The sequence below is a fragment of the Ovis canadensis genome, chromosome 16 (genome assembly GCF_042477335.2).
Source record: "Ovis canadensis isolate MfBH-ARS-UI-01 breed Bighorn chromosome 16, ARS-UI_OviCan_v2, whole genome shotgun sequence".
In the NCBI taxonomy this organism is placed as follows: Eukaryota; Metazoa; Chordata; class Mammalia; order Artiodactyla; family Bovidae; genus Ovis; species Ovis canadensis.
In genome coordinates this window covers 36452067-36469492 of record NC_091260.1, presented here as the reverse complement: position 1 = coordinate 36469492, position 17426 = coordinate 36452067, and the positions used below count along the sequence as shown (strand labels likewise).

The 17426-nt window shown below is 36.2% G+C and overlaps 1 protein-coding gene across 1 annotated transcript in view; it reads left to right on the top strand.

Moving 5' to 3' along the window:
• Positions 1-17426, top strand: part of DDX4 (DEAD-box helicase 4) — a 72704-nt gene that overhangs the window by 24781 nt on the left and 30497 nt on the right. The window contains exons 5-10 of the mRNA XM_069556515.1: positions 2845-2922; positions 6947-7024; positions 8912-8962; positions 13041-13100; positions 15725-15826; positions 16761-16841. Of these exons, the coding sequence (XP_069412616.1) occupies positions 2845-2922; positions 6947-7024; positions 8912-8962; positions 13041-13100; positions 15725-15826; positions 16761-16841 (450 nt within the window). The remainder of the gene's footprint in view (positions 1-2844; positions 2923-6946; positions 7025-8911; positions 8963-13040; positions 13101-15724; positions 15827-16760; positions 16842-17426) is intronic.

Here is a 17426-nt window from a genome sequence, read left to right as displayed (position 1 = left end):
GGCTCAGTAGTTGTGGCACACAGGCTTAATTGTCCCACCTCATATGGGGTCTTCCTGAACCAGGGATTGAATCTGTGTCTCCTGCATTGGTAAATTCTTTACCACTGAGCCACCAGGGAGGTCTGCTCTTACACTTTTTTTCTCCTTTATTCTTGTGTGATTTATTTTGTTGTTTTTCTAATGTTCTTACTAGTTGAGATGGATGTTTACCTAATAATTTTTCAGTTCTTATTGTATAAAAATTTAATTTCTGATATATATCATTATCATACAATTGTAAGTATTTCTAAAGTTCCATTGTAATTTTTCTTCTTTGAATTGTTTAGTATAGAAGTGTTTTAAAAATTTATTTCCAAATGTAAGAGAATTTTAAAATTGTATAATTGAGTTACACTGTCATATTAATTTTCAGTATATTATAGTGATTTGCTATTTTTATAGATTATACCCCATACAGAGTTAGTATAAAATATTGACTATATTCCTTGTGCTGTATATTACATCCCTGTAGCTATTTATAACTAGTAGTTTGTACCTCTTACCTCCCCTTCACCTATTTCATACCTCCCTCACCCTTCTCCCATGTGGCAAACCACTACTTTGTTTTCTATATCTGTTCATCTTTTCTGTTTTTGTATATCTGTTGACTTGTTTTATTTTTTAGATTCCACATATAAGCAAAAATATACAGTATTTGTCTTCTAGTAACTTTTAATTTGATTGCATTGCAATTAGAGAAATTTGTGTATGTGATACTGATTTTTGAAATTGTTGAATTTACATTTTGGCCTTCCATGTGGTCGGTTTTTATGAACATTCTGTTGAAGAATGTCACTTGTTTAATGTTTTTAGTTCTGTGAATGTTTACAGTGTTCTGTGGGTGATTGTAATTTATCTGCTCTCCTTTGACTGTTTTTCTTGGCTGTTATAGACAGTGCTTATCAAAACATTTTTATGTGTATCTGTGTTACCATGTGAGTATATCCACAGGAAAAATTATAATAGTATATTTTCAAAAAGTATTTTCTTTTAAAACTAGGATCAAGATTGATCTAGTTTATAGTTCCAATGTTGTATATGATTCGTGCTTGTTTCCCTATGTCCTTGACTAGTCTTGATATTAAAAAAATATTTATTGAAATATAGTTGCTTTACAATGTTATGTTAGTTTCTATTGTACAGCAAAGTGAACCAGTTATGTATATATTTCCACTTGTTTGGATTTGCTTTCCATAGAGCAATGAGTTCCCTGTGCTATATAGTAGGATTTTCTTTAGTTACCTATTTTACACATTGCACCAATAGTATATATACATGAATCCCAGTCTTCCAGTTCATTCTTCCCCCCACCCCCTGCCTCTTGGTATCTATATATTTGTTCTCTATGTCTGTGTCTCTATTTCTGCTTTGCAAATAAGCTCATCCATACCATTTTTCTATATTCCACACTTATGCATTAATATATGATATTTGTTTTTATGACTTTCTTCATTCTCTATGACAGTCTCTAGGTACATCCATGTCTCTACAAGTGACCCAATTTTATTCCTTTTTATGGCCGAATAATATTCCATTGTCTGTGTGTACCACATCTTCTTTATTCATTTCCTCTGTTGATGGAAATTTTGCTTGCTTCCCTGTCCTGGCTTTTGTAAATAGTGCTGCAATGAACATTGGCGTGCATGTGTCCTTATGAATTATGTTTTTCTCTGGGTATATGCCCAGTGTTGGGGTTGCTGGGTCATATGGTCCTTATGTTTTTAGTAGTTTTTAGGAACCTCCACTGGAGAAGGCAATGGCAACCCACTACAGTACTCTTGCCTGGAAAATCCCATGGACGGAGGAGCCTAGTAGGCTGCAATCCATGGGGTTACAAAGAGTCGGACACTTACCGAGTGACTTCACTTTCACTTTGCACTTTCATGCATTGGAGAAGGCAATGGCAACCCACTCCAGTGTTCTTACCTGGAGAATCCCAGGGACGGTGGAGCCTGGTGGGCTGCCGTCTATGGGGTTGCGCAGAGTCGGACACGACTGAAGCGATTTAGCAGCAGCAGCAGCAGCAGCAGGAACCTCCATATTGTTCTCCATAGTGCCTGTATCAATTTAACCTTCCCACCAACAGTGTAAGAGGGTCTCTTTTCTCCACACACTCTCCAGCATTTGTTGTTTGTGGACTTTTTGATGTTGGCCATCCTGACTTGTGTGAGGTGATACCTCATTGTACTTTTGATTAGCATTTCTCTAATAATTAGTGATGTTGAGCATCTTTTCATGTGTTTATTGGCCATTTGTATGTCTTCTTTGAAGAAATGTCTGGTCTTCTGGTGGTGGTTTAGTCACTAAGTCATGTCCAACTCTTGCAACCCCATGGGCTGTAGCCTGCCAGTCTCCTCTGTCCATGGTATTCTCCAGGCAAGAATACTGGAATAGGTTGCCATTTCTTTCTTCAGAGGATCTTCCCAACCCAGAGATCTAACCTGGGTCTCCAGCATTGCAGGCAGATTCTTTACCAACTTAGCTATGAGGAAAGCCCATTTAGGTCTTCTGCTAGGTTTGTATTAGCAAACTGTTCCAGTCAGTCATGGTTGGGAAAAGTTATATTCTTCTTTTGATTTTCAGTAGCTTTAATTATCACCGAGAGTTAGTCAGAATGTTTTCTCTTTTGGAGGACTACCTATTCTTATTCATAGCCCATTTTTCTACTAGTCTACTCATCTTTCTCATTGCTGTGTAAAATTCCTCCTATGCCATGTGCATGGCACATTTAGATGGTTTAAAGCTTGCTTACCACCAGGATATTTTTTTGTTATTTTGACTTGGTTCAAATGTTATTTACTTTAGAAATGGGTGATGGATCATCTCGAAGAGATCATTTCATGAGAAGTGGATTTGCCTCTGGGAGGAGTTTGGGAAACAGAGGTAAGTATCTTTCTTTAACCATCTATTATAATAGGTGAATAGTGGAATGAATAGAGGCTTTTATGGCTGTTTCAGTTCAGTTCAGTCACTCAGTCATGTCTGACTCTTTGCAACCCCGAGAATTGCAGCACGCCAGGCTGTCCATCACCAACTCCCGGAGTTTACCCAAACTCATGTCCATTGAGTCAGTGATGCCATCCAGCCATCTCATCCTCTGTCATCCCCTTCTCCTCCTGCCCCCAATCCCTCCCAGCATCAGGGTCTTTGCCAATGAGGTGGCCAAAGTACTGGAGTTTCAGCTTCAGCATCATTCCTTCCAAAGAACACCCAGGACTGATCTCCTTTAGGATGGACTGGTTGTATCTCCTTGCAGTCCAAGGGACTCTCAAGAGTCTTCTCCAACACCACAGTTCAAAAGCATCAATTCTTTGGCGCTCAGCTTTCTTCACAGTCCAACTCTCACATCCATACATGACCACTGAAAAAACTATAGCCTTGACTAGATGGACCTTTGTTGGCAAAGTAATGTCTCTGCTTTTGAACATGCTATCTAGGTTGGTCATAACTTTTCTTCCAAGGAGTAAGCGTCTTTTAATTTCACAGCTGCAATCACCATCTGCAGTGATTTTGGAGCCCCCCAAAATAAAGTCTGTCACTGTTTCCACTGTTTCCCTATCTATTTCCCATGTAATGATGGGACCAGATGCCATGATCTTCATTTTCTGAATGTTGAGCTTTAAGCCAACTTTTCACTCTGCTGTTTCACTTTCATCAAGAGGCTTTTTAGTTCCTCTTCACTTTCTACCATAAGGGTGGTATCATGTGCATATCTGAGGTTATTGATATTTCTCCCAGCAGTCTTGATTCCAGCTTGTGTTTCTTCCAGCCCAGCGTTTCTCATGATGTACTCTGCATATAAGTTAAAAAAGCAGGGTGACAATATACAGCTTTGAAGTACTCCTTTTCCTATTTGGAACTAGTCTGTTGTTCCATGTCCAGTTCTAACTGTTGCTTCCTGACCTGCATATAGGTTTTTCAAGAGGCAGATTAGTGCAAGGTAAATCTGATATAACTTAGTGTACAGTAGACTGTGTTGGGATGATGCTTTTTTTTTTTAATACCAGTATTCTTTTCACTCTCTTTTTAAGATAGTAGGAAATAGTTGAATTTATTAGATGGGTAGATTGATTAAAGAGAGTTGCTTCCCAGAGCTGCTGCTTAATGTGTTGATGGTTTTTGTTGCCAATTGGCATGGGAGGAATGAGAGAAACTCCAGAGACTAGAATGTGAAGGACCTCTTTCTTAAGTTTTATGTTTTTCAAGAAAAGGCAGGATGTGAAACAGTTCTGTTAGCTCGCTAGTATTAAGAGGTTGTTTTCCCAAAATTTCAAGTTTTTATTGTCACTTTTAGAGCAATCAGCACTAGATTTGACAGATAACGACTCAGCAAAATATTTCCCTCCATTCCATTTTTAGATTTGTTATTAAAATGCTGAAAATATTTTACACTGTATTTTAGTATAGTGCAACAAAATATTATTAGAACCTTAAATGGTCATATGGATTTTTAAATAAATTTCTCTTATGGGATGCCGTAAGCTAGGGTCAGTAGTTTTAAATGTACATGACACTTATTCTTCAATATATTAAATGTTACTTTTTGAAAAACTTTGGTATTTCTATATATTTCTATTCATTGGCAACTGAAAGTTGGTATATGGTATTTCATTTGTTACTTGGAAAACTTAATTTTTTAAGATAGAGTTAACATAAGTGTGAATTTTATGTTTTGACATATATCTTCTGCTAATGAAATTTGTTGAAGATGCATATATATATTTTTATTTTTAAGCCTGCATATTAAGTCAGAGGCATTAATATTTTGGACCATGTAGTTGTGCTTAGAGATTCAAGTGTGAATTTTGTTTGCTACTACTAAGCAGTAACAAATACCTTAATATGACACTCAGGGAACTGCTTAATGTTTGGATATATTTTAAAATCCTAATTTAGAATGATATTTTTTGATGCAGACTTCTAATCATTGTTGAATAGAGCCTTTTTAAATGAGAAAACCGTCACTGAGATTTTACTATGAATTGTTACGTTGTAGATTTAAATACATTAAATTTCTGATCAAAACTCTCTGTGAATATTGATACTTTAAAAAGTTATTTTTGAAAAATCTGAAAAAGAATGAATATATGTATATGTAAACTGAATCACTTTGTATACCTGAAACTAACACAAAATTGTAAATTAACTGTACTCTGATAATATTTAAGAAAAAAGTTATCTTTAATACTGTATATAATCCTGGAAATTTATAGAAGAACCACACCTTTCCCAAATGATTTCAGTTTAACATTCTAGTTCGTTTCAATCTCTATGGTATTTTTTCTCACAACTTGGATATATTTAGTAACATGGTTCTAAAATTGACTTTTAATTACCTAACATATATATTGACTAGCTTTTTATCTTCTGTGAAGTATGGCTTAAAAAGCCTTAACTTCCTGAATCACGTGCTTTTTTTAGAATATGATAAAAATACTGATAGTTGCATATACACAGTTTTACATGTGGCATTAGGAGTTTCACAGATCTCTTAGCTCCTCTGTATTAGGATATTACAGATGTAGGGAAGACAATTTGTGAAAATCACAAGATAGTGATAATTATCCTAGTGATAATTTAAAGTGGCTATTTATGATGTTTTGGGTGCTTTAAGTTTGTTTTAAATAACTGTGCTGCTTGACATAGAAACTCTGCCCTCAAAATTCTTAATTTAGTGGTAGAGAAGCACATGGAAAGAAGTATTGCTTAAAAAGAGATACACATAGTATGCTGTGGGAATGTGATTGATGAATTGATTACAGTTGGAGGACTGAAGGAGGACTTCACCGAAGAGGTGGGTTTTGAATCAGGCTTTTGTAAGAATTTTGCTAGGAAAAATAGGAAAGCAAGGAATGTCATGCTGAAGGAATAGCATGTAGGAAATAGAACATATTAGAAGTTCACAGTGTGGAGGATGGGAAGTTGTTTTATGAATTAAAATGTTGGATGTTCAGAGTTGCATGATAGTGAAGTCGCTCAGTCCTGTCCGACTCTTTGCGACCCCATGGACACCAGGTTCCTCTGTCCATGGGATTTTCTAGGCAAGAGAACTGGAGTGGGTTGCCTTTTCCTTCTCCAGGGAACTTCCCAACCCAGGGATCGAACCCAGGTCTCCCACACAGTAGACAGACGCTTTACTGTCTGAGCCACCAGGGAAGTCCGAGTTGTATAGTGGGATATAAAACTAAGACGGTTGATGTAGGGAAATACTATGAAAGAGTGGGAGATAAAGGGAAGTGGTATTCTTAGCATTTTTTCATTATTATATAGCTCCTTCTTAATTCTAATTTTAAAAAGTAGATTGAGAATGAATTAAGTATTAGAAAAATGAATCGGGACTTCCCTGGTGGTCCAGTGACTTAAGACTCTATGCCAATACCAGTGGCCCTGGTTTGATCCTTGGTCAGGGAACTAGATCCCACATGCTGCAACTAAGAGTTCTCATGATGCAACTAAGACTTGGTGCAGCCAAATAAATGGTAAATGTTTTTTTAAAAAATGAATAATTACAGGACAAGAGTATAGAGTTTTCATTGGCAGTGACTTTCACATAGAGGTATAATGTAAATAGCTGGATCTGTCAGGGTGAGGTTTCAATATATAGAAGATCAGAGTTGAATAGAGTTCAATTGTAGAGTTTAATTTCTTGGTTAAAGTTCTCTAGTAAAATAGCAACTAGTTGAGAGCTGTATTTCAGCAGTAGTATATTTACGTTTTTAGTTTGGTATAATGTAAGAATTTTTAAAAAAGAAGTTGCAGATATATTTTAATTTTATAAGTTCCTGTAATCCTCTCTCCTCATCCTTGGAAGTTCCCTTACCACACAGATTCATTTACTTCCTAGTTATTGATGACACACTTGATTTTATACTTTAAAAAATTTTTAATTGTATCTGAACTTTTTCAGATCCTGGTGAGTCTAATAAAAGAGAGAATACGTCCACAGTGGGTGGTTTTGGAGTTGGAAAGAGTTTTGGAAACAGAGGTAATCTGCTTATGATGTCTTTCAATTGAAACTTAAGTGACACCTTATAGTCTTTGAATTCTGTTTCCTTTTAGCATACATAGGAAGTGTGTGCCTTTCCCAAGAATTTATGGAGATCGCAAAGGAGTGCTTTCACTTTCGTAATCATAGTTTAGAGCAAAACTTTATGCTGCTTTGGATATGTTTGCTGTTCTGTTTAGTTCTCTTGGTTGGTTTCCTTTTTAATAGCCGTGCTACTTGCTGCAGCATCTCGTCAAATTGATTTACCCCACATCTGAACCCCACGTCTTTTCTCCTCTACTCATGATTTCCTTGTCCTCTCCTGCAACAAGAGATCTATCTTATACTTCCGGGTGAACCTGAGTTTCCATCTTTACTTGAACAAAGAACCGGTGGTGGTGGTTTAGTCACTAAGTTATGTCTGACTCTTGCAACCCCATGGACTGTAGCCTGCCAGGGGGATTCTCTGGCATGGGATTCTCTGTCCGTGGGATACTCCAGGCAAGAATAATGGAATGGGTTGCCATTTCCTTCTCCAGAAGAACCAGTAGAAGTTTTGAATTTGCATTTTGTTTCTAAAAAAATTTAAAAACCATAAAGTAGAACTTACATACAGTTTAAGATCAAAACCAATAGTGTGTAGATGGAAGACTTCTCAAGCATTTTGGAGACTCAGCACTTGACTTTTCTGGGAAAGGTGTATGGAGGGGAAGGGGCAGTTGTAGAGGGCAGTAGAGTATAATCCTTTTCTGAACCAACTTCAAAGATTGCAAATATTTAAATGAATAAAATAACCAAAAAATCTGTTTTGTTATATATAATCTTTTTGTAGGGACTACCTTTACTTTGAAATTATATATCTGCTTAAGGAAAAAGTGTTATCCATTCATATATGGAGGTCATATATGGCGGGCCTCTATATATGGATACTTACTTTTTTATATGCTAATTGTATATTAAATGTCTCTGGAGTTTAATGCTGGGACATGAGATTTTGTTGAGCCTGAGATGTTAAATGACTTGATATGTAGACACTTTGCATATAAATTTAATGTCTGTCAAAGAGTAATTGATTAGTTTCTGTACTACTGAAGCTGTAATTTAATATATTTTATTATTTAAATTAGATCATGATTGATAGACATTGCATATTGACATTTAATTTTAAGTTACATTATCTAAGTAACTTGTAGTTACTCAGATACCCTGAGTATCACTTCAGTAAAGATCATTTTATTAAGACTCATATTTTTTAAAATGTATGAAATATTACTGATGGATGTTTTTAAAGTGAATTTTAGAGCTACATCTATATGTTCCAGAGATGCATAGATCTAGACACAAGGTTTTATTAAATGAGAAATTTGAAAGCAGACTTTGGTGAAATTGTTTTTAAAATATTATAAACAGAAGTTGGCAGAATCTCCTTGATACTGAGAAGGGAAAAATGATATGATATTGGATTGTAATTTAGTTGTCCTCCAGCAGATGAGAGTATAATTTATAAAATTCATAAAAATTTGATGTTTTGAATGGAAAGTACATAGTGGTTATAGTGAGATATGCACATGTATACCCATGTTTCACTCATGTACATATGGAGGAATATGTAACATTTCAGGTAATATAAGATTGGCTGGTATTTTAATCTTAATAAACTGACACAAGGCAGAAGTTGTCATACAATGTATATGCATTCTCATTCACTATTTATATATATAGTTGTATGCGATTTATACAGTTTTAAAGGGACATCATAACTATCAGTCCCTGTAAGGTGTGTGTTTCTCTGTTTCTCTTTCTTCTGCAGAAGAAATTGGTTTTTGGTCATTTGATTCAGGTAATTGTTTTCAGAAATTTGCAAGTTTAATTTTATGTTTCATGTAGGTTTTTCAAATAACAAGTTTGAAGAAGGTGATAGCTCTGGTTTCTGGAGAGGTAAGTTCACTGTTTTTTGTAGTGACTTAAGAATTTAGTGTCTAGAATACATGTTAAGGAGAAAATAAAATTAAGTGTCTTAATCTGTTCCAGCTCTGATTTATTTAAACATGGTTTTATAAAGCAGCTATCAGTTCAGTTGCTCAGTCATGTACGACTCTTTGCGACCCCGTGCACTGCAGCATGCTGGGCTTCCTGTCCATCAGCAACTCCCAGAGCTTGCTAAAACTCATTTCCATCCAGTCGGTGATGCTGTCCAACCATCTCATCCTCTCTCGTCCCCTTCTCCTCCTGCCTTCAATCTTTCTCAGCATCAGGGTCTTCTAATGAGTCAATTCTTTGCATCAGGTGGCCAAAGTATTGGAGCTTCAGCTTCAGCATCAGTCCTTCCAATGAACATTCAGAACTGACTTCCTTTAGGATTGACTAGTTTGGTCTTCTTGCAGTCCAAGGGACTCTCAAGGGTCTTCTCCAATACCACAGTTCAAAAGCATCAGTTCTTTGGCACTCAGCTTTCTTTATGCTTTCTTTATGGTCCAACTCATATTCATACATGACTATTGGAGAAACCATAGCTTTGACTAGATGGACCTCTGTCGGCAAGGTAATGTCTCTGCTTTTTAATGCTGTCTAGGTTGGTCATAGCTTTTCTTCCAAGGGGTGGGCGTCTTTTAATTTTATGGTTGCAATCACCATCTGCAGTGATTTTGGAGCCCAAGAAAATAAAGTCTGTCGCTGTTTTCCATTGTTTCTCCACCTATTTGCCATGAAGTGATGGGACCAGATACCATGATCTTCATTTTTTGAAAGTTGAGTTTTAAGCCAGGTTTTTCACTCTCTTTCACTTTCATCAGGAGGCTCTTTAGTTTCTCTTGGCTTTCTGCCATAAGGGTGGCGTCCTCTGCATATCTGAGGTTATTGATATTTCTTCCAGCTATCTTGATTCCAGCTTGTGCTTCATCCATGAATTCTCCTGGGCAGAATACTGGAGTGGGTAGCCATTCCCTTCTCCAGAGGATCTTCCCAACCCAGGTCTTCCGCATTGCAGGTGGATTCTTTACCAGCTGAGCCACCACGGAAGCCTCAAAGCACTCTCAATTCAGTTCAGTTCAGTCGCTCAGTTGTGTCCGACTCTTTGTGACCAAAGCAGTATAGGCAGAGCCTTAACCAAGAATTCAGCCTTCCTAATCTGGGCTGTTGTCATCTATCTTAACTAACCTATGAAGTACAACTTTTGAATGCTGTGTTACCTTAAGAAAAAGGATAGTAGAACAAGTCAGGAAGCAAAATTTCACTTTCATATATAAGTACAATTTGGGGCATGTAGGTCCTTAAGTGAAGTTGCTCAGTCGTGTCCAACTCTTTGCAACCCCATGGACTATAGCCTACCAGGCTTCTCCGTCCATGGGATTTTCCAGGCAAGGGTACTAGAGGGGGTTGCCATTTCCTTCTCCAGGGGATCTTCCTGACCCAGGAATCGAACCCAGTCTCCTGCATTGCAGGCAGATGCTTTACCCTCTGAGCCACCAGGGAAGCCCATGTAGGTCCTTATTCAGACTCAAATAAGTATTTCCAGTGGAAAAGGATTCATGAGACTGGATCACTGCTGAACAAAGACATTTATGTAAAGGTCCTGACACTCTGGTTTGGAGGAATACTGAAAATGGTGAGAATAGAGTATTGTTAGCAGAAGATAAACTACAATAATTAACAATACTTTCCAAGAGAACCTGATGAGGAATTTGAGTGAGGCCCTGGATCCTGTATTTAAAAGCCTCCCTGCTGACTCTGATGCTTCTTTCATTTGGTAACCACTGATCTATGGAGTCTTTATAACTTCTCTGCACACAGATACATAGTGTATTTTTTGGTTATTTTTCCTGTATCTTTTGTCCCTTAGCTGGTCCAGTTTAGCAATAAGCTTAGATTTTGGAATCAGACACCTGGGATTTGAGACCCAGATCCTTCTCTTCCTGTCAGTTGTATTATCTTAAAAAAGCATGTTTAACTTTGTATTTCTTTTTCTCTGTTTATAAATTGAGGATATTAACCACCTTATAAGGTTTTTGTGAGGATTTAAAAAGTTAAAATAGAATTCATTTAGAAGAGTGTCAGATGGATACTGAGTTTTATGTGTTATTATTACATTATTTTTCTATAATTAATAGATTATAAGTAATCTTGGGATCATTATCTCATTTTTGTTTGTGCTTAACTTTATTTTTAACTCTACAGAGATTATTTCTTTTTAAATAACTTTTTATTTTGAAATCATTTGACTCAAAAGTTTCAAAAATAGTACAGAAGATTTCCTTCAGCTTGCCTCTGATGTAATTGTACTCCTCACCCAACTTCTCCTAATGTCACTCAGTTCAGTTCAGTTGCTCAGTTGTGTCCAACTCTTTGCGACCCCATGAATCGCAGCACGCTAGGCCTCCCTGTCCATCACCAACTCCCAGAGTTCACTCAGACTTGGGTCCATCGAGTCAGTGATGCCATCCAGCCATCTCATCCTCTGTCGTCCCCTTTTCCTCCTGCCCCCAATCCCTCCCAGCATCAGGGTCTTTTGCAATGAGTCAGCTCTTCACATGAGGTGGCCAAAGTACTGGAGTTTCAGCTTTAGCATCATTCCTTCCAAAGAAATCCCAGGGTTGATCTCCTTCAGAATGGACTGATTAGATCTCCTTGCAGTCCAAGGGACTCTCAAGAGTCTTCTCTAACGCCACAGTTCAAAACCATCAATTCTTCAGCGCTCAGCCTTCTTCACAGTCCAACTCTCACATCCATACATGTGAGACTACCGGAAAAACCATAGCCTTGACTAGACGGACCTTAGTTGGCATTAGCCTATTTTAATTCTCAGTGTGGTCAAAATAACTGTAAGTTTGTTTTAGGAGAACAGTTGGCCAAAGGTTATGTGAGGTGGGTTTTCTTTCATATATGGCAATAAATGCTACCATCATCATTATTCCAGATGATGATGAATTATATCATCAAATAATAATTCCATTATTCCAGATTATTCTAAGAATCTTTCCAGAATTCTTTTTCCTCTTCAATCCCCTTGTATGAAATCTTGCTTCTGAGAAGGTGGTCTTGATATTAAATGACTCTTCAGGAATATTTTCAGTTGTTGATGTCAGCTCAAATAGGAGCCTGCAACAAGAGCTGTGGGTCATTGTTTATTATAAATCAATATTAATTGAGTAGATTAGTACTTTTGTACATAAACAACTGATAGCTTTTAATCTGTTTAGCTACATATGTCATCACTGGGACCTAAAGTTCTGTGGTACTAAATGTTAGTGATACGTACAAAGATTCCTTGAAACCATCTTGGTATTTTCCAAATATGGCTTTATTGGAATCTTCTAGAAAGCTTAAAGTTACTACTTAAAGTTATATCAATAATGTATAATTTTTTAATTTAGAAAAATTGTTCATTCCTTGATGTCACTCTGCACATTCACAATGAATCTCTCTAGGGTGGGTTCTAATAATTTATTTTTAACCAACTTTCCTGATATTTTTTAGTCATCCTTCAGTGTAGTGATCCTCATACTACTATGTAGAAACTCTGGTAATGTTAGTTAATAATGTCACCGAGAACAGAAAGCCAGGATAGCCCCAAATGCTTCCATTAGGATGGATGGGGGAAAGTTTGCATATATTAAAAAAAAACACTAATGTCTCAGGTTTATTAAGAAAGACAATTTACAGAAATAATGATGACATTATAAATACAATAGTTATGCATTTCTGAGATCCATTTGAGTACTCAACTGTTCAGATATTTCTGAAACTCTTTCATGACATTTGTGAAATTCTTATTTTTTGGCTGTGCTCAGAACTTGACAGATACATGGTTAACATTTAGTATTTAGGTATATTAGGTGATTTTTAAAAAGAATTGACTGAATAATGTGTTTATATTTTGTTGTTATAGTTATTTTAAAATTTAAAATTTTGTTCATATGTTAGCTTATGAATATGTTTATTTTTCTCGGTAATTTCTCTTGTGACAGTACTACTTCAATAATTATTTAGATGCTATTCACATGTTAAATTTTTATTCAAGAGTCTAGTAATGACTGTGAAGATAATCAAACACGGAACAGAGGGTTTTCCAAGAGAGGCGGTAAGGACCATGTTTTGGAACAACTTGTACTTAAGACAGAAATTAAACTGAAAAATTGATTTTGGAAGAGCTGAAAGAAAAATTTTGGTGGTGAAAACCTTTCAAGAAAAACGCTTTGGCATATCCTTTATGCTATTAATATTTGAGTTAATATTCAGTAGGTGTGTCTCCTGCTTTCTGATGTCACTAGATTTGTCTTTTCCTAAGACCACCAGAGTGTTCTATGAAGTACGAAAGGTGGGACTGTGTGAATCTTGGTCAGTCACAGTATAGATAAACTGGAATGTCTTTGTCTGTGAGGAGGAACATTGGAGATATGGGAGAAGGGAGAAATTGTAGATTAATTACCATACTTGCTAATCCTGCCTCTACTTGAGGTGAGATGGTATAAAAGTGCTCAGTTCTGGATTATCTGTAGGCAGACATGTTAAAATAGCAACAATATCCACGAAAAACCACAGTGAGCTTATATAATTGCTACAAGTGTGAAAATATATTTATGATAGAACTTTAGTTTTTGGAGCTGCACTAGATTCATCAGATACATCATAGTTTTTGCTGCAACTTGGAGATATATTTTCCCCTTGCCTATTAGAGATGATTGGCTCATTGAATAGATCATTGAATAGCAGGCCTTCCTAGTGAAGCTGAGACTTGCTGTGGATTTCACTATAGCCTTGGTTGAGTTGTGAGGGGGGTGTAGGAATTTGGTGAATGAGGGATGGCTTATTTGTCTCGTAAGCTGAGTCTTTAAAGGCAATTGCAGGGGTCCCTGCAATGATGGGGTGGACATTTAGTCAAGAAACAGACTCCTCTTTCAATATTGCTTTCCTTCCCCCTTTAACAAGCAGTTTTGACACTAATGTTCCTAAAACATAGCTCTTTTTAAATTTTTTGGTTTTCTGCAGAACAATGATTATCTTGCTTACTATTCAGTTTTCTTTAAATCATTTTAATTCATATTTAAGTGAAGCAGTGAAAAGCCAGTTGCAGCTCTTTGTACTTGATCCTGGTTTATTGACTAGTGTAGGTTGCCTAATAGGGTGTCCCTGATTGTTATTTTCTTTAGATGTATACATTTGAAGGTAGAAAATTTGTGTGTGACACGGTGTCACTCAGTAAATAGATGTGTGTGTAAATAAATAGAACTGTATCTAAGTTTATGTTGAAGTATGATGTCATATAGGAACAGGTAGGTGCATATGTCATAAATGTATACAGCTCAGTGATTATTCAGTAACTGAAAACACCTGGGTTCTCTGTTTTCCCAAGCACGCAGATCAGGAGTAGAAATTACTAGGTCCTCAAAAACCCCTTTCATGCTCATTTTTAGTCATTAGCACTGCCCTTCCAGTTAATCTCTATTCCGACTTCTAGCAGCATACATTTTAAAAAATTTTCTACTTAATATAAATGGAATCACATAGTATATTTTTGTGTCTAGCTTCCTCTTAATGTAATTGTGAGATTGTCTTATTGTTGGTTGCAGTTGAAGATCATTATTGCTATATAGTGTTCTTTTGTTCTCCTGTTCTGCTAATGGTGGGTACTCAGATTTTGTACAGTTTTGGACTGTTCTGAAACTGCTGCTCTGAACATTCAAGTACATTTCTTTTGGTGACACTTGTTAGTGTTTGTCTTTTTGACTGTAGTCATTCTAATGGATATAAAGTGGTATCTATCATTTTTTATAATTGAGATATAGTTGATATATAATATTTTGTAAATTACAAGTATCAAAACAGTGATTCATACCTTTTAAAGGTTATACTCCATTTATAGTTATTATGAAACGTTGGCTGTATCCTCTGTATTGCACAACATATCCTTGTATCACTGAGATTTTGATTTGCATTTCCTAATGACTGTGATGTTGAGCAGCTCTCCATGTGTGTATTGGTCATTTGTATACACAAATCTTCCAGACAGAAAATCAGTAAGGCAACAGAGATCCTAAATGACATATTAGAACAGTTAGAATTAATTGATATTTTCAGGACATTCAGTTCAGTTCAGTCACTCAGGCTCTCTGCGACCCTGTGGACTGCAGCACACCAGGCTTCCCTGTCCATCACCAACACCCATAGCTTGTTCAAACTCATGTCCATTGAGTTGGTGATGCCATCCAACCATCTCATCCTCTGTCGTTCCCTTCTCCTCCCACCTTCAATCTTTCCCAGCATCAGGGTCTTTTCCAACGAGTTAGTTCTTCACATCAGGTGGCCAAAGTATTGGAGTTACAGCTTCAGCATCAGTCCCTCCAATGAATAGTCAGGAGTTATTTGCTTTAGGATTCACTAGTTTGATCTCCTTGCAGTCCAAGGGACTCTGAAGAGTCTTCACCAACACCGCAGTGTTTATAGGTGTCACTTTTTCTTTCTAGTCATTTTTAGGTTTTGTTCGCAAAGCAAATAGTGGATTTTTTTTTTAAAACATAGCTTTTGTCTATTTACTGGTAAAGTTGGGCATTTATAGGTCAAATACAGCATTTCTCTTTAGTAACTATCTGTTGATGGCTTAAAATATTAAAGTCATTGAATTATGCAAGGCTTAAATTAACTTGGTCACCATGTCCCCAAGATTGCTTTGTTGGTTTTTGTGTCGTTTGTGTTTTAATATTATAGGTTATCAAGACGGAAATGATTCAGAAGCTTCAGGATCGTCCAGAAGAGGTGGAAGAGGTAGTTTCCGAGGTTGCCGTGGAGGATTTGGTTTAGGAAGTCCAAGTTAGTAGTGGATTGCGAATATTGTGCTTCATTTATTAAGGAAATGATTAAAAATAACACCTATCACATATAAGATTGTTATGACTATATGGGAATGGTTTAGTATAGTGGCTGGTATATAATCACTTATGCTATGTAAAAATAGACACATGTAATTCCTTATAGATTAAATGAGAATATGTGAATCTTTCTAACAGTTTGTGTGATGCAGTTCTTTAATATTACATGCTGTGAAGCATTTCAGAGCTTTGATAAAGATGGCTGACCTTAAAATAAGTGGCATTCTCATGACTCAGCCTCCCATTATACCTTCTTATACCAGTGTGGCTTTCTACCTAAATTTTTCCAGTCGTCTTTCCTTGGTGCTAAGATATTGTCTCCTGAAGTCACTTTTGGAATGCATGTCTCTCTTAACAGAGGAGAACAGAATAGTAAAACTAAAAACATAAAAGATTTAATGATTTAATAGATGTGTAGCAGATTAGTGAATTGTCACTTTTTAAAAAGTGAAGAGATCCAGTGGGTTGCTGTTTAAGACCGATAAAGTTTGATTTGAGTGCAGTGGGTACCAAGCGATGAAATTCTGGAGAATAAGCAGTAAGATTATGTAATGTAAAATTTTGAGGGACAGTAACAGTGCTGTTTTTCAAAGGTAATTTAATTTGCCTATATCATATTTTGGTGTAGTATTAGCTCTGACTACTTTTAAAGATAATTTTAGTAAAATTTTGAGAAAGTAATTTATAATTGAAGGAAATAATTTATGGAAAATTCCTTCTGTGTGATACTTCAAAAATACTATGATTCCTGTTAAATTTATTTTATCTTGCATCTTTTTAACTTTCGGTACCATAAATTGATTTTTTTCTGTTTACTGCATGATTTAAAAGTTTTAGAAAGTAACATAATCTAATTTTTTTATCTGGAAATCTAGATAGCAATTATGAACAAGATGAGGGGACCCAGCGCTCTGGTGGCATTTTTGGTTCTAGAAGATCAGCATTAAGTGGTGCAGGTGAGAAATAGAATTTATTACTGAATATTAATCATTTACATTTGCTTTTAGGTCTAGGATTATTGAACCTAATATATATTTTTAAGCATATTAGATTGGCTCATGATTGTCGCTGCTTTTTTAGATTTGTAGGGAAAAAGAACGTGGACAGTTTTCCCTCCCTCATAAAATGTGTACTCTGAATTATTCCTTCTTCCTTATCTACCAGTTAATTATTGTTAGATATAAATTATACTTTTAGTTAGAAGAAGGAAAATGAAGTTTCCTTTGGTTTCAAAGAAAGGATTCTGAGGGGATTTGAGGAGAAAGTGAAAAAAAAAACCCATTCTGTTGATGAAAATGTTTAAAAGTAGTTAAATCAACTGTGGTATTAAAGAAAAATGAGCTATCAAGCCTGAAAAGACATGGAGGAGCCTAAAATGCGTACTGTGTGCATGCTAAGTCACTTCAGTTGTGTCAGATTCTTTGCAAACCCATGGACTCACCAGGCTCCTCTGTCCATGGGATTCTCTAGACAGGAATACTATAGTGGGTTGCCATGCCCTCCTCCAGGGGATCTTGCTGACCCAGGGATTGAACCTGCGT